This window comes from Pseudophryne corroboree, chromosome 2 (genome assembly GCF_028390025.1).
Source record: "Pseudophryne corroboree isolate aPseCor3 chromosome 2, aPseCor3.hap2, whole genome shotgun sequence".
NCBI classification, from domain to species: domain Eukaryota; kingdom Metazoa; phylum Chordata; class Amphibia; order Anura; family Myobatrachidae; genus Pseudophryne; species Pseudophryne corroboree.
In genome coordinates, this window is record NC_086445.1 from 864387863 (window position 1) to 864410974 (window position 23112).

Here is a 23112-nt window from a genome sequence, read left to right on the forward strand (position 1 = left end):
TATCAGCAGATAACCGTTGATGAGAGAGTGAGAGCTGGATGTGGTCGGTCTGCCTATTTATGCCCCACACACAATGCAATCTCCTAGTCCCTACAATCCTACAGTTTATTGGACACAGGAATTCGGCCCTGTACTGTAACCAAAGGTCATAGGTTGATTCATACAGGTGGGCTGTGCTGAGTTTAAACAGCTCAGGTGGGTGGGAAAACTGGGTTTCCCGCCGCATACCTGAGTATGGGTAAATAATAGAAATGGACATAAACTTCTTATGTCCATAACTATTCGCACGAGCGATTAATACGCTCCAAACCAACACCGGAATATTGCTAATTAAATACTCTTCCGATGGGTACCAAACACTGCTGTATGACTCCTGTTAGACCCTTCGTGCAATACAAAGAGGGATTCCTCCGCTCAGGGACATTCTATCTAAACCAAACTTACAGAAACTATTGAGGGGAACATGATCTATAAACTACATTAATTGTGAACTTTTGTAACGAATGAGTCGCACGCTACGATCACATAAACTCTACCGTAAATGCGCATACTGCGCGTGCGAGTGCACGCTATTGCGGGTATGCGCTTCCACGGGAGAGCGTACGCATGCGCAGCACGGACCAGTGTGCGGTGCAAATATGGCAGTGTGCATTAAGACATTTTTCTGACTTCGACAGTCCACCCTTTGGCAGTCAATAATAACTGCCACAAAATATTTAAGGAGAAAAATGTAAGTCAGGGGTTAATTGATTTCCATGGTGGGGTAAGGAAGAAGAGAGGAGTAGGTGTGAAAAGGGTATGACCTAGTGAGAGAGTAGGAGCATGTGTGTATGAGTCCATGTTTGGAGGGTCATGTATCATCGTGCCGTACGTGTGGTAAATCAAGCTTCGAGGTATTGCGAAGTATACATTTGAATTCCTTCTTATCCTGTGGTACAGGTCTGTGGATGGGCTGTCAAACTCTACCGAGCTCATTTCGGCTGTGGTTGTAACACAATGGGGATGCACATTTTAGTTGATGATACATGAATTGGGGGGGTATGTGGTTGCTGCTATCTGTGCCTGTATTCCCTATCGACTATGTGTGTTATTACCTGAGGGTTGCAGAGATGAAGATAAAGAACACTTACGAAAAATGCAATGATATTCTATGTCAGGTTAATGTACGTTCGTCGATTGAGGTCTTGATTGGTGTCGGTTGATTGGAGTCTTCTTCTTTGTGCTTTTGCTCATAAATCGTGAGTAAAGCAAACAACGTCCATGGATTTACAAAAAAATGTTGGGCTAGCGTGATTTTAAAGTTCCTAGGGAAACTGGGGTACCCATGGCATTGTCCATCAAAATCTTGTATATCAGGTCGTCTGCTCTTCTTCTTTCCATCTTTCCGTTGTCGGCCCCTTGGCTCATCAAATCCTTCGTCTACGTGGGTCTTTGTACCTCGGAGGAAAACATAGAAATGGGTGAAAGACGGACCGTATACTCATTACATCATTACGTCATGGTTTCTAGCATTGGGTCATAAATCAAATCCAGGTTAATTACAGTTTCCTCACTCCTCAAGCTCATCACTTTCGTACTTTGTTTACACCTCATCAAAGCCTGCCCGCATCTAAATATCAATCCAATAGATATAACGACACCCAAAATACATAGGAGAAACTTTCCAACATCCATTATGACTCCTTGAGCCCAGTCTCCTAAACCGGAGAACCAATTTCGCGGGTTCAACCATGACACCCAACCAGTCAGCTCATTACCTACAGCAGCAAGGGTGAGATTGTGTTTCCGACGAAATTCCCACTTTAATTGCAGAATATCATCCATCTTTTGGTCTATGACCTCTACCGGATCCTCGGTGCTATTTGTGATATACGTGCAACACTTTATACCGTACTGTGTTGCCAATGTAACACAATATCCGCCTGTTACTGCTGTAAGGTAATTAAGAACCATCCTATGCTGAACTAGTTCTGTTTTGTAAGCTTGAAGTTCTCTTCCAGTGTATCTAAACGTGTCATCATACATTTCAGTGATATTATCTAACAAATTGGCGAGTGCGGAAATGTATTTATAATTCATCACACCTCGAGCGGTGCGAGTGAAATCTAACGCTACCAGAACCTGAATCCCGGTGGATTCATGGATAAGATCAGAGGCCGGATGCTCTAATCTTTCTGACAGTTGTCTTTTAACTCGGTGTTCGTAATGAGTGTGAGTATAAGGAGCTTGGGCACCACGGTGTATGTCTTTCATTTTGTCATGTGTAACAGTCATCACTTCAGGCAATACTTTTCCAATATAACACAATCCTTCAGAGTTTGGGGCAAGCCACTTGTACGCCTTTCTCCCGCATATGAAATATGCATCATCGGGGAGAACATAAGGGACGGAGAAGGACATGACCATGTTACAAACCTTCCAGGTGAAATCTCCTGACCCTAATTCTTCCATCTGCCTAATGCACGTATCGGTTTGTACGATATGTGCACAGTATCCTGGTGATACCTCTCCAACTTTAGTAATCCTATTTCCTAAGGTATATCGATACCGGAAAGATTTTCCTCTACTGGCTATGTGGCGTACGAGCTCTGTATCTGTAGGCATTCTATCTGCTCTGTGTGAAAAGGTCATGGTAAGGTTGCTCCATGACACTTCCCAATTTCCCGGTTTTCTAGGATTGGAGATGTTAAAACATAAGAGGGACCTATCCACATGGTACTGGTGGAGCTTCAAACTAGGAGGGCTGGAGATATTAAACCTCCTGTCCACCGGTCTCCCACCCTTTAGCTCAAGTACCTCCCCTAACGTTAAAGGAAATGGTACTAGCCCTGATTTGCTGTGTCCCTGAGGTACTTGAGAGCATACCCAACAATCTGTTTGGTTCAACACGTTACCCACTAGAGAGTGATAGTCACTCAATGGATGCCGGTCCATATGGATATTAAAACTAGATTGGCATTTCTTTGTTACAGAGCCTACAGATACAACTTTCTTTTTTGAACTAACATTCCTTCACAGTTGTTTACAAATAACATGGTTGTTAGATCGTGCCCGGTACTCGCCTTTGCTTGGTGATTGGGTTGCTATTGGAAATTTACACCTCCGTCTCAGTCATCAGGACCTTTCTGGATCCTTTCTCGACCTCACTGGTACTCTCACCGAAACAGACTGCTCTGGTCAACATCATGGTCAACAGGAAAATCCATATCACAGTCTCTTGGGGCAAGTCCATCTTATAGGAGGAGAAAAGAAGAAATTTGTAAAGGGGGTATAAGAAAATCAGTTTGAGGGGGAGAGAACTCGTTACGATAATAAGTTCTCTCGTTTTGTTGTTCTTCTTGTTCTGCTGTCCTCTCAAAAGGTGCTGTCTCTCAGTCTTCAAAAACGATCATTCTGGTGACGCAATATTCCTTCCTAACCGACGATCTTTCTGTAAGGAGCAAAAATCTGGCATTATCATTGGTCCAACTGAGGGGTGACATAGCATCTTTAAACCATGGAAACATGAGTGGGAAGAGAGAGACAACAAAAAAAACAAAAGAGATAGAGAACAATTCATGTGCATATATATATATTTTACATAACTTGACAATAACCATCAATAAGAGAAGAGAAACAAAGCATTTTTAAACATTTGTCAACATTAAGAAAACATTGTCAGACTACCAGGCTGTCGTATCTACGTGTCTAATGGTTTCCTTGAGCAGTCCCTCCCCACCAGCACTTGCATTATTCCACTGTCTGTATCTGGCCAGAATACATTGTGGTGGATAGGTCATGCTGGGGTTTGGTAGACTTCTGCAAGGACCAGGCGAATATGCAATGTTTGAATTCTTACCAATAATCGTCAGAGATGGGGATAGAGAGTGAGAAAAGAGAAAAACATTTTTCACAAATACATTTACAACGTTTAACCTGGTCATTCCCGTGTCTTCAGTGAATGACCTCCCACTTCATTAACCGTTACCTCAGGCTTGCCTCCATTCCTAACAATCACCTTTCCTGCCTATGTGATTCTTGATTATAATGGTGTGTGTTGTAATTTTGCTCATTTCTTGGTCTAGGGGGTCTAACTTTATGTGGGCTGTTGCAGTTGTGGGCATAATGCCCTTCTCTCCTACAATGGTAACAAATCCTGGGCTTCCTCCAGGTGTCAGTGAAATGGGGTCTTGGCTGATTTGATGCCTCCTCAAACGCTCGGATGCTCATCATCATCAATCGTTTCCCCTGTACTTCCCTGGTTCCTTGGATTTTATGATTATGGTGTTGTCTTTCTCGTGATCTACAATCTCTTGCAATGTGTCCCTTTCTATGACAATGGTAACAGACTACCATATCTGGATTTCTCGCAGGGGTGTGGGGCTTTTGTTGGGGTGGTCTTGTGGTTTGGGCCTGTATTTTTGCTGCCATTAACTTATCTCTTTGTGACTCTCTGTATCTGGTGATATTCTGATCCTGATTGATGACGGCCTCTCTTAGTGCAGTCACCGAGATATCTCTCCAGTTTGGGTTGGTGGTCTGTACCCTTGTTTTTAATTCATCTTTTAAACCATTCATTAATACCTTAACCGCTATTCCTCTATGTTGTGCATTTGTCTTGATGTCTGTGATCCCAGTGTTTCCAGCCATTATTTGCAGTGCTCGATTGAAATAATTAGAAACATTTTCCCTTTCGTTTTGTCTTATGGAGAAAATTTCATTCCACTTGACAGCAGCTGGGAAATATATTCCTAACTGTCGGTTAATCTGCCTAATACATTCCTGATTGTGTTCCTCCGTACAAGGTACCTCTGTGTTTAATTTACAATCAGCAATGAACTTTTCAGGGTCAACCCTGGAGGGCAAACATGCCCTCAGCACTGTCCGCCACTCTTTGTTGGTGGGTTCTGTGGCGTTTCCTAGTTCTTTTATAAACCTTTGACATTTGGCTAGATTTTTCCTAGGATCAGGAAATTCAGACACAATTGATCTCAATTCGGTCCGGGACAAGAGACAGCGCATTGCACTGTCCTTGACGGGAATGATTCCCTGATCGTCAGTCTTCCCATTGGGGACTGAGATCACCCTGGCCAGATTGAGCTCAGTTCCATCATCTTGTGTTGGCCTTACAATATGGGGTACATCTGTTTGTGCGTGATATGAAACATTGTACGTACCTGTGGACACGACCTCACCTGACCCTCCGTTAGGGGGTTCGATTATTGCCTTTACCCATTTGGTCGTGTCCACCTGGATGGCTTCTGTGATGGTTGTTGGAAGAGGTGCTGACATCGTTCTGGGCTCACTGTCTTGTTTGTATTCCTGAGGGAGGTTTGACATGGGGTGCAACTGGCACAGGTTAATAGTTGTACATTCAACAGTATTACAATAATCATTGTTACATTTATTACACTTATTCTTATAATCTATATTACAGTTGCTAAGAGCGTTTTTATTGTTCCACCCTTGTGCTTTTCTCTCCGCAATCAACTCCTCTCCCGATGCCATGTCTCTCCTCTCAAGATAAGAGTCAGAAAAGTCAATAGACTCTCTTTGTAATTCACTTTCCTGTTGCCATAACTGTAAATATTCATAATGTTTATTTTGTCTCTTCGTTGGTTCAACGAGACTTATCCTCCTCCTTAAATTTTGTAACACCTCTGGACTGAAGCTACCTATTCTTGGGAACTTGTCCCTGTCTTGTACAGTCATTCTCTCCCATTCATCACGAAAAACTTCAGCGTGATTTCCATATTTCTTACACATCACATATCGTGCCGACCCGATGGATCGGTTCTCTGAATCAACCTGAACCTGGGTTGATCGCCCCCTACCGGAACAAATGGCCCCCATAATCTGCAGGCGTTGCTTATTCCTCCTTGAATATCAAGGCTTTCAGCGCACCCTTACAAACAAACCAAGATGTCCTTGGGCAGGCCGGCGGTGGTGGTTTATCAAGTACCCCACTTACTTCTCGCCCACGTTGGCCTATGCCGCAATCACTGTAAACCAGAGCTGTGGTACCCAACCCAGGGCCCCTGTGAACCTTTACTTACTGGGGCGTGCTGGACCTACCAGTCCCCAGCAAGTATCGGTTGTTGGATAGTTCCTGAGTGACCAGCGAACTTCCCTTCCCAAAAAATAAAAAATTACACAAATCACGTCAGAATGTACAAATAGCGTTTGTGACCACTTTACTCTAATGGTATTTAGGTCAGATTACTAACTACTGCACACAATAACGTGCGGTCCAATCGTTCAGTATACGAGCACTACTTGTCATGTACTGAAAGATCAATGGAATCGATGTTTCCGGCTGCGATTCCTTCAACCAGAGCTTGTATGGCCTATATGGGTTCTGCACCAACACCCCAGGCGTTGTGCCACTGGACTTTTATAGCGGACCTTTTACCTTACGACCTCCTGGTCTTGTTACCTTATGACCTCCTGGTCTTGTTACCTTATGACCTCCTGGTCTTGTTACCTTATGACCTCCTGGTCTTGTTACCTTATGACCTCCTGGTCTGTTACCTTATGGTCCGCTATACTCTAATGCTCAAATTATTATTTTTAACCAGGGATGCCTCCCTAGCCACCGTATATGTCACTTACACGTATGTTCCTTAACGAGTACCCGACTTTCCTTTTGGTTCCACCTTAAAGTTATATAAACTTTTGTATACAAAACACACTCACTCAACACATGTACACTTTTGTTTCTATATCTATTTCTGCGCAGAAATTGTCTTCAGGCCAAGAGTGTTACCAATTAGGAGCAGGATCTGTTAAACTAAATTTCAGATTTTCCAAAAATAGATTTGCGTTATTTACCGCGTCGCGTTATCTACCGCTGTGCGTTACTTATCGCTTTGCGCTAATTATCGCTTTGCGCTAATTCAACTTTTCGTGACTTGGGCTACGTGGGCGTAACCAGACGCTACGTTGCGTAGTGTACGCTGCGTGCGTCTGCCTTTTGGATTGCGTACGCTAGTCTTTGTTAGCGACACGTGTACGCAATGCAAGGGATCCACCGTAACACAATATATTTATTTATCAATGTAGATGATCCCTGATCATCTACCGCAATCCACACTGACTGCCTTGTATCTCAGACAAACCGTGTGTTTGTTCTATACTTTAACTATTACCTCTACTTTTAAATAACAGCAAATCTCCTTTTAGCCCTTTCTATCAACTATAAAATTTGGCAAACAGGAATAGTGATATACGAAAAATGAAATAGAAATGCAGATATATGCGTGCGTACGCAAGACAAAAGAAAAATAAACAGTTTTAAAAGACACAAGCGTTTTGTTCTTACTTCCGGTTACCGGATTCCTTCAGCACTCTTTACCTAAGCGAAGCAGACGCTTATCCCGTCAGCACTGTGAGACAACCTCCCACCCTTTGCTGGAGGGATAATGTCTGCTGATCTACCTAGTGCAGATATGAGAAGTATAGGACGAGCCCGCAATTGACAATGCTGAATTCCTTTGTCATATAAAACACCTTATGAAGCTAAGAACACTGTACGCTGTTTACTTAAGAAATACCGTAATGATACGCTATCTGCGTAGCGATCGCTCAGCCGTAGGCGAGACGCTCAAGCGTCACGTTCGCTCACGGCCCAGCGATCACAGGACACGTTATTGGTTATGTCTAGGGGAAAGATTCGCTGTAACGTAGCGTACGCTAGAGACCACGAGGAGGTCACCAGCGATGCAGACGCTTACAACACTATACCTTGATATTAAACCTTATACCGATGAAACACACAGAATACCTTAATGTGAGTACAGGGTGTAAATGCAACCTTGTGTAACCTGACTACCTACAAAGCTGTTTGAGCGTCACCGACGCTCAAATGAACACTTAACACTATAGTAAATACACAGATGCTGATTTAGGGTTCCAAAGCCTATTATCTGTATTATATCTAGTATACTTGTAAAAGAGTAACACAGTACAAATGATACACTACAATATAACAAAGACTTCCTAACCAAACACCTAACTAAGGGATAAACTACAATACTATCCTGGTCTAACACAATACAATACAATACTATAATACTACGAAGTATTTAAGAGAAAAGAGAAGAGAGAGAGATAGAGAGAGAGAGAGAAAGAGAGATATTGGCTCGCAGAAAGACAACTGATTATGGAGAGAACTTACGCACAAAGGGTATGATCGCCTGCGCCTCGATATCCAGCTCCCGATTATCAGCAGATAACCGTTGATGAGAGAGTGAGAGCTGGATGTGGTCGGTCTGCCTATTTATGCCCCACACACAATGCAATCTCCTAGTCCCTACAATCCTACAGTTTATTGGACACAGGAATTCGGCCCTGTACTGTAACCAAAGGTCATAGGTTGATTCATACAGGTGGGCTGTGCTGAGTTTAAACAGCTCAGGTGGGTGGGAAAACTGGGTTTCCCGCCGCATACCTGAGTATGGGTAAATAATAGAAATGGACATAAACTTCTTATGTCCATAACTATTCGCACGAGCGATTAATACGCTCCAAACCAACACCGGAATATTGCTAATTAAATACTCTTCCGATGGGTACCAAACACTGCTGTATGACTCCTGTTAGACCCTTCGTGCAATACAAAGAGGGATTCCTCCGCTCAGGGACATTCTATCTAAACCAAACTTACAGAAACTATTGAGGGGAACATGATCTATAAACTACATTAATTGTGAACTTTTGTAACGAATGAGTCGCACGCTACGATCACATAAACTCTACCGTAAATGCGCATACTGCGCGTGCGAGTGCACGCTATTGCGGGTATGCGCTTCCACGGGAGAGCGTACGCATGCGCAGCACGGACCAGTGTGCGGTGCAAATATGGCAGTGTGCATTAAGACATTTTTCTGACTTCGACAGTACCTATATAGATTGCATTCATAGGTTGATTAGTTTGCAGGGTGTTTGGTTTGTCTCCTTGCTAGAGATGGCAGTATAAGTACTTATACCATCATGCAAGCATTGTTATTCCTCTTATATGAACTGTTTATTAATATATCCACTTGATGTATATAATATAAAATCTGTTTCTGACTTTCAGGTTGACCTAGCTTTTCATACTGTAGAATTTATTTTCACTTTTATACATATTAAACAGAATACATACCTTGCTGCGGGCTCTGTGGCTTGCTGTGCTCGCCACAGGATCTATTCCCATTTTATGGGTGCCGGAATAGCCCTGGTGCACCAGGATTCCGGCTGTCGGGATTTCGGCGTCTATCCTGAATGCCGGGATCTCGACAGCCGGAATTTTAACGACAACACTATTAAACTACAGATTTGCCAGCATTTCCTTCTCATTCATATAACCCTGACTATCCAATAATGTGTTTCTGACAAATTGAACATCCACGCAGGTTAGGCTGTCGACTCTGCTAAACACAACTAGCAATCCACGATGACTGTATTGTGTTTTTAAATTTCTGTTTCATACATATGGTGGACAGTGCAACATGATGGCTCAGCACTGGCGTTTTAGCACTATAAATTTGGCTTAACATTCCACACTACAACTGGATTTTTTTTTCTAGTTTTCAGGCTAGCAATTTGTGAAGGGCTTCATTTTTGCTGGACCCAGATCAGATTTGCTAACTTGTGGAGCATATGCATGAGGCAGTCAAATACCTGGTAGTATTGGTTCAGTTCTTTTTATAGCTAAAATTTCAACCTGTGCAGTCTCCGTATGCTATACTGTATTGCTTGGGAGCTGAGAGGCAAGTACAGTCCAAAAGGACTTTGGAGTCCCTGCCTTTCTCAGGTGACCTCTTACTTGGTCATGCTCCTAGAGACATTTCTTTGTCTTCATGTGGGGGTTACTGTAAACACTGGTGTATAAAAACAGTATTGGAGCTTTGGATTTCAGATTTCACTAGCTCATCCTGTTAATGCTGGGCCATAGGCGTAAGTGCTGTTCTTATGTAGCACCACCTGATTGCCGGGTTTTCTTCACTGTTACAGCTTGTCAAAAGAGACGGCGGCACAGCCTACAGCAGCTTCTTCTACCTATCTACATTCTCCATCTGCAAGGAAATAGTGGGTGGGGTTTGGGTGCTGTGTCTAGTAGAGTTTTCCCTCTTTCGTTGGCTGTGTCTGTTTTGAAGTTCCACATCCACCTCTGGATTGTGCTCTGCAATTGTCTTCTCTATCTTCCGACATCTTTCTATTATGCCTCTTAAGGAATGTACATTCACAGCTTCACTAGCCTTTGAGGGCTCATACTGAGATTGCTGAGTCAGCCTGAGCAAGACCCTTGGATTAAGCTAGTGCCACCCTACACAGAAAAACAAAGCTGGTATTCCTCTGTGCCTCCCAATCGGGATGCTTGGGGAGTGACATTCCCTTCCCCAGAGACCTTCTTGGCTGTGCTTCATGAGCAAACTAGTACTCTGCCTAGCGAATACAGTGCAGGATCTGGTAAAGGAGTATAGACTCCACTTCAAATCTGAAAATGCCTTCCAATTGTGGCAGCTTTTCTTTTCTGTGAGGGACCAAACTGAATGCTCAAGGTGGCCTTTCTGCAGAATATTAACATCTGAATTTCATTTAAATCAAGCCATTTTGATTCTTATATTATGCCATTTTAATTATTCTAAAGGAGTATGCTTACTTCACTCTCTAGATGTTAACAAGGCTTTGAGGACCTATGTTTATAGGAAGTGAAGTGAGCACGATGAAAGATCTTTTGGTCCTCTATGATAGTCACGAGAGGTTGGTCCGGTGGCCAAGCAGACCATTGTTAGATGGATTACTTCGTTAATTTGTTATGCTTACATTGGTGCAAGACATCCTGTTCCAAAAGTTGGTCTGCACATTTTACCAGATTGTTGAGTGTGCCCTGGGTGGATGGAAAGGTGCTGCCCACCATAACTTACTCTTCACCATTTGGAATTCAACAGTTGTGATAACAAATGCCAGCCTTCTGGACTCCAAAGCTGTTACTCGTTAGCTTTAGAGTCTTGGGATAATTGCTGTGCTGTTTCAGAGAGTGGTATTCTATACTCTTCCCAGAGGGCACATAGTCATAGGCCATAGTAGTAACCTTCTTCCTCTGTCACAAAGACTTTAAGAACTCACTTGTCATAAAAGATTTCCTCAAATATTCTGTGATTGGCATAACTGATTAATCCGGCTGTTATGGCTCTACTCGTTCCAAGAGTGGAATTCTGGGCAACAGTTTTTTGACAAGCAGGCGCTTCAAACTGTAATCTGTCTCTTGACCAGGAAATCTTTAAACAAATGGTCAACTGGTTGAAACATGATGGCATCTCATATGAATCCCAAAGTGGAGCGCCGCTGCCCCAAACAAAGGATCCATATGCATTATTTGTAAACACCTTGTCAGTCTCTTTGAGTTTTCATCTGCTTTACCTGTCCTCAAAAGAACAGAGTGGTATTAATGGGGAGTAATTACAAGTTTGTGTTGAAATGTGAAGTGCTCACACTCTTGCTGTGCTTTTGTACCTCCAAGGTGCTACGTTTCTCTCTATATGGAATTTGAGATATTTTCATTTAAGTACAAAAATCATATTTTATAAACCACCTGATTACACCACATCACTCTTATGATTGTATTAATTCTATAAGTAGCTAAATAAAACTTGTGTGTTTTATCTTTCCCCCCTACAGGGTTATGGAGATAAACATATTACGCTATATGATATTCGTGCTGAGCTCAGCTGCAGATACAAAGACCTTAGGACACCTTTCCGGTCAGCTAACCCTGAAGAAGTCTTTAACATACTGACCAGGGAAACACCAGAGACTTTCTATATAGGTGACTAGATTTTGTTTTATTTTATTGTTTTTTTTTTTTTTTAGTCTTATACATAATGTGTTACCGAGACATGTTTTCTTTATATACTTTTGGGAAACGCATTGTGGTATTAGCTATGCTATAATTTTCCCACTGGTCACAATTTTAAAGGGTTGAAATTATGTGTCACTTATTTTGAATTACATTTATCTTTTTTTCCTTCTCCAGGTAAACTGATAACCTGTAATGTAGTAGGGATTGCACACAGAAGACCCCAAGGAGAAAGTTATGACCAGGCTATCAGGAATGATGAGACAGGCCTGTGGCAGTGTCCATTTTGTCAGCAGGATAACTTCCCAGAGCTCAGTGAGGTAAATGATCCAGAAGCACAAAGCAATTGCCATAGCTCTGTATGCATTAATATAACTACTTGTCCCTTCTGCTTCAGGTATGGAATCATTTTGACAGTGGCTCCTGTCCTGGGCAAGCTATTGGTGTGAAAGCCAGGCTGGACAATGGAGTGACTGGCTTCATCCCAACCAAGTTCATCAGTGATAAAGTGGTAAAGCGCCCTGAAGAGAGAGTAAAGGTTTGTTTATATGACACGTAGTATCCAATAACTGGTCTTATTTTCTGATCAGTGAAACGATGTTAGAAATATTTTCTCTCTCATCCACTATGGGACACTGGGTATCTTAAACAGCTAGGGTGTGAAGACTGAAGTCCGGAGGTGGCACAAATAATTAATTTAAAAAAAATAAAATAAATATATATATATATATATATATATATATATATATATATAGTCACACCTGGCCCCTCCCCCTTCACACCCCTTTATTCCTCCAGTTTGAAAAATAGTGCTAGGAGGTGGAAACACAGAAAGGAGCTCTTGCTCCACAAAAGTTTTTTTATGATTTCTTTTTTTATTTTATCTGTAGCCCAATCCCACCTAACAGAAAGGAGAGTGCAGGCTTAGCTGAGGTGTACTTTAAGAGTACAATAGAGACTAAGATCCTTGTGGAAGGGATCAGCATCTCTGACAGAAGATTTCCTCTAATAGTGAGTAGTACAGGCGGCTGAGGGACGATAGCGCAGCTCCTAAACATAGATGTCCCCCGCTGGGCTATCAAGCGCAGGCAGAGTGAGCAGTTCCGGAGCAGAGCACTGGGGCACAGCGCGGCTCAGGTGACTGATGGGCGGACTAGCGCATGAGGCAGCCAGGAGGCAGGGGTGCAAAGCGGCCCCGCTTGGCGGCTTAGCATCGAGTGTCACACAGCAACAAGAGGAAGCCGGTGACGATGGCGGGTAAATACAATCTGAGGGGTGATCAGAAGCAAAGTCAGATCCCCCGGAGACTACAGACAGGCGCAGACGCTGCCGACATGTGAGATGGTCCCTCCTCGCTGCAGGGAAGCCTAGCTGCAAGGTGAATACGAAATTTTAATTGCGGCCATCTTTTGTACCTACATTGAGTGCACTCCAGAGCGGGCTTTCACAGAGAGGTTAGGCGGAGTTAACACTCCCTCCCCTGTTGTCTAGTCAGAAAAGCAGCCATGTTATTGTTACAGTCTGCAGTGCAGTTTAGAGAAGCAAAAGCTGTCATTTAGCGCTGGCTTATAGATAGAAACCATACTGTTAGACAATCTTCTGTGACTTCCAATATGTGGTTAATGACATATATATTATCTTCCAAGGGACGCTGCTGACAGGTCCTGTGAAGAAGGGAGCATCAGAAATATCAACCCTGGCACAGATCAACTTGTCTCAACAGTTGGTGGTGTGGGGTTTGTAAACGGTTGGCTGTTTTTTTTAACTTTAAATTGTATTTATTTTTTTGCAAATTTTTTATTCAATTCCAGCTGTGTGGTTAAGACCTAACTTCACTGCTCCCCGTATCCCTGCGGTCTTTTCCTGCAGTCCTTCACTGCTCCCCATATCCCTGCGGTCTTTCCCTGCAGTCCTTCACTGCTCCCCGTATCCCTGCGGTCTTTCCCTGCAGTCCTTCACTGCTCCCCGTATCCCTGCGGTCTTTCCCTGCAGTCCTTCACTGCTCCCCATATCCCTGCAGTTTGGAGTGTGTGTGTGAGGGTTGGACATGGCGTCTAAAGCACCAACCAAGAGTATTGGCTGCTCCGGGTTGTGCGACACATGTTTGGGAATGGACACTCAGCCAGCAGTGGTCCATCAGGGTCATGGGAGAATGCCCTGTCGGATATCTCTAAAGAGATGGCGGAGTCCCGTAAGCAACATTTAGAATGGGCTGCCGGGTTCTCCAAAACTATGGAAGAATTCCTCATTAGGCTTACTCCGCCAGCACAGGTGGAAAGGCCTGTACGCAAATCTGTAAAGAGTCCTCTTCTTGTCCTGCAAGAAGAGTCGGAGGAGTAGGAGGGTCTCTTGGTAGATGAGGAGGAGAGAGAATCGGTTGAGGAAATATTGGATGGGAGCCCTCAGTAGGAGGATTCAGGAGTAAAAGTGTTAGAATCCCTTATTGAGGCTGTTAAACATGTACTGTACTTCATTTCAAAGAAGAGGAAAGTTAGGAGCCTGAAGTATTTGATCTGTTTGAATCACAGAAGCCGACAGCGGCAGTGTTTCCGATTCCTCAGACAGTTCAGGATCAGATGGAAGCAGCCAGATAGACGCTTGCAATTGCCCAAAAAATTTACAGTTAACTACCCTTTGCCTAAGGGAGTGATGTCCAAATGGGAAGTACCACCAATTGTGGATGCTTCTCTGGCTAGATTGTCAAAAAAGAAAATCTTACCTATACCGAATGTGACTACACTTAAGGATGTATCGGATCGCAAGTTGGATACCGCTCTTAAATCCATCTTTGTGGCTGCAGGTGCATCACAGAGACCTACCATTATAGGGGCATGGGTCAATAAAGCTATTGTCGCTTGGACAGGACAAATAGTTCAAGCTGTTGCGGAAGACAATAATCGGGAAGATATAGTTCGACTAGTGGAACATAACCGGGAGTTAGCTACTTACATTTGCCAAGCCACAAAAGATGCTAGTAGGATAGCATCATGCATTTTAGCTTCGGCAGTATCGGCCAGGTGGATTCTCTGGCTCAGAGAATGGCAGGTGGATTCGGATTCAAAAAAGGCAGTGGAAGCGATCTCCTTTATAGGGGAAGCACTGTTTGGTACAGAATTGGACAAGTGGATTTTGCATTCCACGACAGGGAAATCCACGTTTCTGCCAACTATGTTTCCTAGAACTGCTCAACCGGTAAGAAGCAGCTACTCTGGTCCAGGTGTTTATTTCTTTTAGGTCTCAGTCCTTTCGTACCAGAGGTAGAGGCTTTGGTGGACAAGCTCGTGGAAACAGAGGCACAGGCCGTTCCCAGTCCACAACCCGAAAACAGGACTCTAAGCCTGCCGACAAGACTGTGACGGTCTCCCAAGGTGAGTGCAAGGTTGATGGGGGATTCAGGAAGCCTGGGCCGAAACCTCCACAGAAGTCTGTATCAACAATATTATTTCCCAGGGTTAGTGAATGGATTTTCAAACACGACCTCACAGACAATTCTTTACTACAGGCCTTCCATGGTGCAATCAGAGAACGAGAGCATTGGACACGGCTATTCAAAAATTACTTCTAACAGAGGTAATTAATCCAGTACCGGTCCATCAGAGAGGAACAGAGTTTTATTCAAATCTTTTTGTGGTACCGAAGCCGGACAGGTCCGTAAGACCAATCCTCAATTTAAAGGTGTTAAATCAATTCCTGACGATTTACAGATTCAAAATGGAATTGATACAGTCAGTGATTGCGAGTCTGGAACAACGGGAGTTCATGATGTCGATGGACATAAAGGACGCGTACCTCCATGTCCCAATTTGGTCACCACACCAAGCGTATTTAAAATTTGCTGTGGGCAAGACTCATTACCAATTCAGAGCTCTGCCGTTCGGCCTGTCATCGGCCCCGAGAGTCTTCACAAAGATCATGGCAGTCATGGTAGCAAAATTTAGATTGTTAGGAGTAATGATAATGCCGTATCTGGACGACCTCCTGATCAAGGCTCCGTCCCAGGACCTGCTGATCAAGGATGCTAAGGTCACTCATCAAGTTCTAATTCAGCATGGTTGGATTGTGGATTTAAAAAAATCCAATTTACAACCAACGCAGAGAATTAAATTCCTGGGTCTTATATTGGACACAATACAATTGATAGTGTTCCTTCCGGAGGACAAGATTGGAGACATCAAGGAGATGGTTTGACTGGTCTTACCAAATCAGACTGTATTGTTACATCTTTGTGTACGGCTTCTGGGAAAGATTGTGACATCCTTCGAAGCAATCCAGTACGGCAGACTACATTCCAGACCTTATCAATTAAATCTGATTGCTCCAGGAGCAGGCAAGCATCTACTTCTTCACAGAAGAATTTGCTTGTCTACTCAAGCCAGGACTTTGTTGGTTTGGTGGTCGGTTCACAGGAACCTATCGAGAGGAAAAAGGTTTGGAATCTGGGATTGGCTAATTCTGATGACTGAAGCCAGTCACAGAGGAGGGGGTGCAGTGGTAGACAACCATCAGTTTCAGGGGAGATGGTCTCCGTACGAGAGCAGCTTACCGATAAATGTACTGGAACTACGAGCCATCTAGAATGCACTCCTTCAAGCGGAGAGTCTAGTAACAGCTCGACATGTGAGGGTGCAATCGGACAATGTAACAGCAGCGGCATACATAAACCGTCAGGGAGGATCAAAGATTTGCATGGCCTTGAGAGAAGTTACAAGGATTCTGTCCTGGACAGAAAGACACAACATTGTCCTGTCAGCAACCTTCATTCCAGGAGTGGACAATTGGGAGGCCGATTATCTCAGCCTTCAGGATATGCACCCAGGAGAATGGAGTCTACACCCCCAGGTCTTCGAAGCAGTGATAAGAAGATGTGGACAGGTAGATCTCATGGCCTCTCGGAACAACCATCAGTTGCCGAGATATGTGGCCAGGACGCGGGATCTAGCAGTGGACGCACTGACAGCGCACTGGAATTACGACTTGGTATACAAATTCCCACCGTTTACCTTACTAACAAGAGTGTTAAAAAAGGTGAAACAGGAAAGAGCGTGGGTAATCTTGATAGCGCCATATTGACCTCGCAGAACTCTGTTATGCGGATCTGAAGAAGTTCTGGCGGACGCGCCTTTGAGGCTGCCACAGAGGGAAGATCTGCTATCACAAGGCCCTTTTCTGCATCTGGATCTAAACCGACTGCGTTTGACTGCGTGGTTCTTGAAACCAGGATTTTAAGGCAAAGGGGTATCCCGAGATCAGCTATCCCTATCATGTTAGCTGCAAGGAAACCAGTCACGGCAGCACACTACCATAGTATCTGGAAGAGATAGATGGACTGGTGCCAGCCTAAGGGTTGGAACCCTGGAGAATTCCGCCTTACTAGATTGCTGAGGTTTCTACAATCTGGGTTGGATGGAGGATTACGTTTAGGGTCCTTGAAGGTCCAGGTCTCGACGCTTTCAGTTCTTTTCCAACAAAAACTGGCGTCACTGCAGAAGATTCAGACCTTTTTCCAAGGAGTCTTGTGAATTCAACCTCTTTTCTCTGTCCTCCATCTGGGGGACGCTGCGCCGTTACTTGTGGGTTAGAGGTGTGTGGTAGTGGAGTTTGGCACAGAATCTAAAGCTGACTCCTCCCCCCTCTAACGCCTCCCATCTCCTTCCTGCTCAGCCATATTCAGTTTTTATTTTGTGCCTGTGGAGTACAGACACAGTTTTTATTTCTCCTAGATTTTTTTTTTTTTTTTTTTTGTTTTGTTTGTTGTTTACAGGATGCCTAGTCCCTGTTTACGGGTGACAGGTATTGATGGAGTGGACTAATATTCCACTCGAGGATGCTGTCTAGAAAGGCCACCATACCTGGGTCACTGGGGCCTTTGTACATTAACGACGACAGAGCAAGGTAACGGACAGCCACAATCTGTCACCGACAGTATTGGGCTGTCCCTATTTATTTCACTTATTTATTTCACTTATTTATTACACGCCAGCCGAGCCGCCCCCCGCCCCCCCCCCCCCCCCCCCCCCCGCCCCCCGCCAGCGGGAGCGGCGCCGGAGATTTCTCCCCTACAACCGCAGTGAGAGACCTGGAGGGTTGTGGGGACAGATGGCAGACTGGTCCGGGAGAATCTTCTGACCTCCCGGGGACCAGCTAGAAGCCGCCGCGGACGCTGTGAGTAGCGGCGCGCGGCGGCCCGAACTTCCGGTTTTAGCGCGGGGTGACGTCAGCAGTGCAGGGACGGCTTCCCGCCCTGCTCTGCCCGCGCGCGCGCCAATCTGCCTGACGCCATCTTCTTCTGCACGGAGACAGGGGGACGCTGTGCGCTTCACACACGGAGCCTGCCAGGGGGAGAATTTTAACATAATCGCAAGTATAGAGGGGGCTGATCAAAGGGGGGATTACAGGCCATATTGGAATCCACCTAGGGATTAACCTAATAAGGAGAGTCTCTGATTTGCACTCAGTTATCCTGGATTAGGTCCCACTCTATCCTTAATGTACATTGTTAACACAGCTCATTAGTCAGAAGGTTTAGGGTGATTTTATTTTAGTGTATACCTTCAGAATGGAAAAAGTGACTAGTAAACCGGACAGACCTACAAAGGGAAAAACGGCCTTGGTAGTTTATTTTTCCTGCTCTCAGTGTGGCTCAAAGCTGGCTAAAGGTAGTTCTGACGCAGGTACCTTATGTGCTTCATGCTCTGGTGCATCAGTGACAGATCAGCAGGGAGGTTCCGCAGATCAGCCGACGCCCCCATGGGTTAAAAACATGGTGGACGCCATTTCAGATTTACGTCAATCTAGGGAGACTGAATCTGCTCGGACTCAGGTGGAGCCTTTATGGGCCCAAAATATGGGAAAGTGCCTCACTGATTTAACTCAATCTTTGAATAAGTTTGTAAATGCTGCCAGCAGTTCGACTGCTACTAAACGATCGCAGCCGTTACCCGCTATAGCATTTCCAGGTGAGGAGGCGGACACCCTGGCATCTCCATTGGAGGAGGGGGAGGTAGATCCTGAATGGGATGAAGTTTCGGCTTGGGAAGATGAGGAACCTTCTACTAGTTCAGGTGTTAGATTGTTAATAGAAGCCATTCGTCAGACTCTTAATATTCAGGACACGGTGGTAGAGGAAACTCCTTCCCCCTTCTTCAAACGACAAAAGAGACAGGTTACGGCCTTCCCTTCTTATTCTCACTTTGCGGATATTTTAAAAGAACCCTGGCTTAAACCGGATTCTCGTTTTCAGGCGCCTAAAAAGTTAAGATTTCTATATCCTTTTACAGAGGAAGATACGAAATTTTGGGAGACGGCCCCTAAGGTAGATGCTCCTATTTCACATCTAGCAAAAGCTACGGTTATTCCGTCGGTACAGTCTGTGACCTTAAAAGACGCTACCGATAGAAAGATTGAAGCATTACTAAAATCTATGTTTTCTTTATCAGGTGTTTCTCTCCGTCCAGTACTGGCGAGTGCCTGGGTACTTAAGGCCGTGGATGAATGGCTTGCACAGGTGGTATCGGGAATGCAGTCGGATGATCCGTCGGAAGCCATTCACGTAGCGGAACAGATTTCGGAGGCACTCGCTTATGTGGGTGAAGCCTTGTTGGATTCGGTTGCACTACAGACCCGGGTTTCAGCCTTGACAGTATCTGCAAGACGCTCTTTGTGGCTTAGAGTTTGGAATGCTGATTCTGACTCAAAGCAAACATTGACGGCTGTGCCTTTTGAAGGTGAGTTCCTTTTTGGATCAGAGTTAAAGAAGATTATTTCAGATTCTACTGGAGGAAAGAGCCCTTTCCTTCCATCTGCACCTCACAAACCAAAACCTACAAGGTTTCGGTCCTTTCGTACGCAGGGCAGAGGTAACTTCCAATCCTTTCGTGCTTCCTCCAGATTCCCAAGAAGGGGCTCTTTCAGAGGAAGAGGATATCAGGCTATTCGCAGACCGGCCAGTAAGCCTGCCGACAAACCTGAGGCATGACGTCTCAGGTCTCCTGGAGGGATCAATGAAGGTTGGGGCCCGGTTACTTCAGTTCAGGGAAGTGTGGCTCCTATCGAAACCGGATCGGTGGGTAATGGGGGTCATTTCCAGAGGATATATGTTGGATTTCGAAGAGACGGTCCCAACCCGACTATTCATAACACCTCTCCCAGACGATCCCTCCAGACGGCAAGCTCTTCTTCAGGCAATCACAACCCTCTTACAAAATGGAGTAATCATTCCGGTTCCCTCTCATCAAAGGGGGCGGGGGTTTTACTCAGGTCTTTTTCTTGTGGACAAGCCGGATGGTTCGTTTCGGCCCATTCTGAATCTGAAGGCTCTCAACCCGTATCTCTCAACCCAAAAATTCAAGATGGAATCCATTCGCTCAATTATCGCCGCCATGGAGCCAGGGGAATATTTGGCTTCAATAGACATAAAAGACGCCTACTTACATGTCCCGATTTGGATAGGACATCAGTCTCTGCTGAGATTTGCAATCGGGCCGGAGCATTTTCAGTTTCAAGCTCTTCCCTTTGGTCTTTCTACGGCTCCCCGAGTTTTTACAAAGGTCTTAGGCCATGTAGTCGCAGTTCTTCGTTGCCAAAAGGTCAACATCACTCCATATTTGGACGACCTGTTGGTCAAGGCACCGTCAGCGGAGATTCTCACTCAGAACCTGCAGTTAACAATGGAGACTCTACAATCGTTCGGGTGGATAATCAACTTTCCAAAGTCATCTCTACTCCCTTCTCAGAAGATGATTTTTCTGGGACTTTTATTCGACACCAACAGCCAGAAGGTGTTTCTTCCTGCGGACAAGATTCAGGATCTGCAGTCGAGAATCCGAACCCTGTTACACTTACCAGTAGTGTCGGTCCTCAGATGTATGCAGGTGTTGGGCAAAATGGTATCCTCCTTCGAGGCAGTTCCATATGCCAGATTTCATGCCCGTCCTCTTCAAACGCAGATTCTCAACTGTTGGACTCGGACGGAACCACGTCTCGAATTGCAGTTGATCCGCTTGTCGATAAAGACTCGTCAGTCTCTTCACTGGTGGCTTCACAGTCACAATTTGAAAAAGGGTGCACCGTTCACAATCTGGTCTTGGATGATGGTCACCACGGACGCAAGCCTCAGTGGTTGGGGGGCAGTTTTCCAGACTCATCACTTCCAGGGACGCTGGAGCAATCAGGAGTCAAAATTGCAAATCAACATTCTGGAACTAAGGGCGATTCGGTATGCACTCATTCGCATTCAAACCATGGTGCAGGGTCAACCAGTTCGGGTGCAGTCCGACAATGCCACCGCAGTGGCTTACATCAACAAACAGGGAGGAACTCGCAGTTGGTCCACAATGAGAGAGGTCGCTCAGATCCTCGCGTGGGCGGAACGCTGGGTTCCGGTGATCTCCGCGATCCACATTCCAGGAGTCGAAAACTGGGAAGCAGACTTTTTGAGTCGTCACACGATTCATCCGGGGGAATGGGAACTTCATCAGGAAGTGTTTCTCTCTCTAGTGGATCGATGGGGAATGCCAGACATAGACCTGATGGCGTCTCGCCTCAACGCGAAACTTCCTCACTACGGAGCAAGGACGCAGGATCCACAGGCAATCCTGATCGATGCTCTTACTGCCCCATGGCAATTTCAACTGGGATATGTGTTTCCGCCAATCCCACTGATTCCGCGTCTACTCCAACGCATTCGGCGAGAGGGTCTCGCAGTGATTCTAGTGACTCCAGATTGGCCGCGTCGACAATGGTACACTCTTCTGCGCAGTATGGTAGTCGGAGATCCCTTTCGTCTACCTCTGCGACCAGATCTGCTTCTTCAAGGGCCTTGTCGCCACCCAGATTTACATCGGATGGCTTTGACGGCTTGGCTCTTGAATCCAAGATTTTGAAGGCAAAAGGTCTTTCTCGATCGGTTGTCCAGACGATGATTCGAGCTAGGAAACCGGTGACCTCAGGCATTTACCATAGAATATGGCGTATTTACATTGCATGGTGCGAAAAACGGAGACTGACTCCGCATTTGTTTAGACTACCTCGCCTACTCTCTTTACTTCAGGAGGGTCTCGACAAGGGCCTAAAGCTTTCTTCACTAAAGGGTCAGGTTTCAGCTTTATCGGTCCTTTTTCAGAAGAAACTAGCAAATATTCCAGAGGTTCAAACATTCCTGCAGGGAGTACTTCGGATTCAACCACCTTTTGTCCCTCCGGTTCCTCCCTGGGATTTAAACTTGGTCCTTACGGCTCTTCAGACCTCTCCATTTGAACCTTTAGAATCAGTTGAGCTCCGTTATCTGACACAGAAAGTTGTTTTTCTGTTGGCTATTGCCTCAGCTAGACGAGTATCTGAGTTGGCGGCCCTTTCTTGCAGACCCCCCTTGTTAGTGTTTCATGAGAACCGGGTGGTTCTACGGACTAAACCTTCTTTCCTTCCAAAGGTTGTTTCAGCATTCCATTTAAATCAGGACATTGTACTTCCTGCCTTTACTCCGACATCCTCTTCTGGGGAGGACTCTCATTTGGCTCTTCTGGATGTGGTTCGAGCCTTGCGTATCTATTTGTCTCGCACAGAGTCATTCCGTCGCACGGATAACTTACTGGTTTTAATTGATGTTCCAAAACGAGGTTGGCCGGCCTCCAAAAATACTGTGGCCCGTTGGATAACTTCGGCCATAAGACAGGCTTACCTGTCTTCTCATGTTTCGGTTCCTGACTCAATTAGGGCTCATTCGACTAGAGCTGTTGGAGCCTCTTGGGCTGTTCGCGGTGGTGCATCTGTTGAGCAACTGTGCAGAGCAGCGACCTGGTCGTCAGTTCATACTTTCACAAAGTTTTATCGTTTTCATACCTTTGGTTTGGAGACTGCCTCTGTTGGGCGTCGTATATTGAAGACGGCTATGCCGTCACCGTCTCCCTCCTCTCATTAGCTTGCTTTGGGAAATCCCACAAGTAACGGCGCAGCGTCCCCCAGATGGAGGACAGAGAAATTGGGATTTTTGTTTACTTACCGTAAAATCTCTTTCTCTGAGTCCATCTGGGGGACGCTGCGATCCCTCCCATAGTTTGTCTGGTTTAATTGGTTAATTTTTTATTCTGGTCTATCTCCTTTGGCTTGGCTAAACGTTAACTGAATATGGCTGAGCAGGAAGGAGATGGGAGGGGTTAGAGGGGGGAGGAGTCAGCTTTAGATTCTGTGCCAAACTCCACTACCACACACCTCTAACCCACAAGTAACGGCGCAGCGTCCCCCAGATGGACTCAGAGAAAGAGATTTTACGGTAAGTAAACAAAAATCCCAATTTT

At 45.1% G+C, this 23112-nt stretch overlaps 1 protein-coding gene across 1 annotated transcript in view; it reads left to right on the plus strand.

Annotated features, from left to right (window-relative positions):
* Positions 1 to 23112, plus strand: part of SUPT6H (SPT6 homolog, histone chaperone and transcription elongation factor) — a 288449-nt gene that overhangs the window by 257110 nt on the left and 8227 nt on the right. Inside the window, exons 26-28 of the mRNA XM_063955884.1 lie at positions 11644 to 11791; positions 11999 to 12141; positions 12219 to 12359. Coding sequence (XP_063811954.1) covers positions 11644 to 11791; positions 11999 to 12141; positions 12219 to 12359 — 432 coding nt within the window. The remainder of the gene's footprint in view (positions 1 to 11643; positions 11792 to 11998; positions 12142 to 12218; positions 12360 to 23112) is intronic.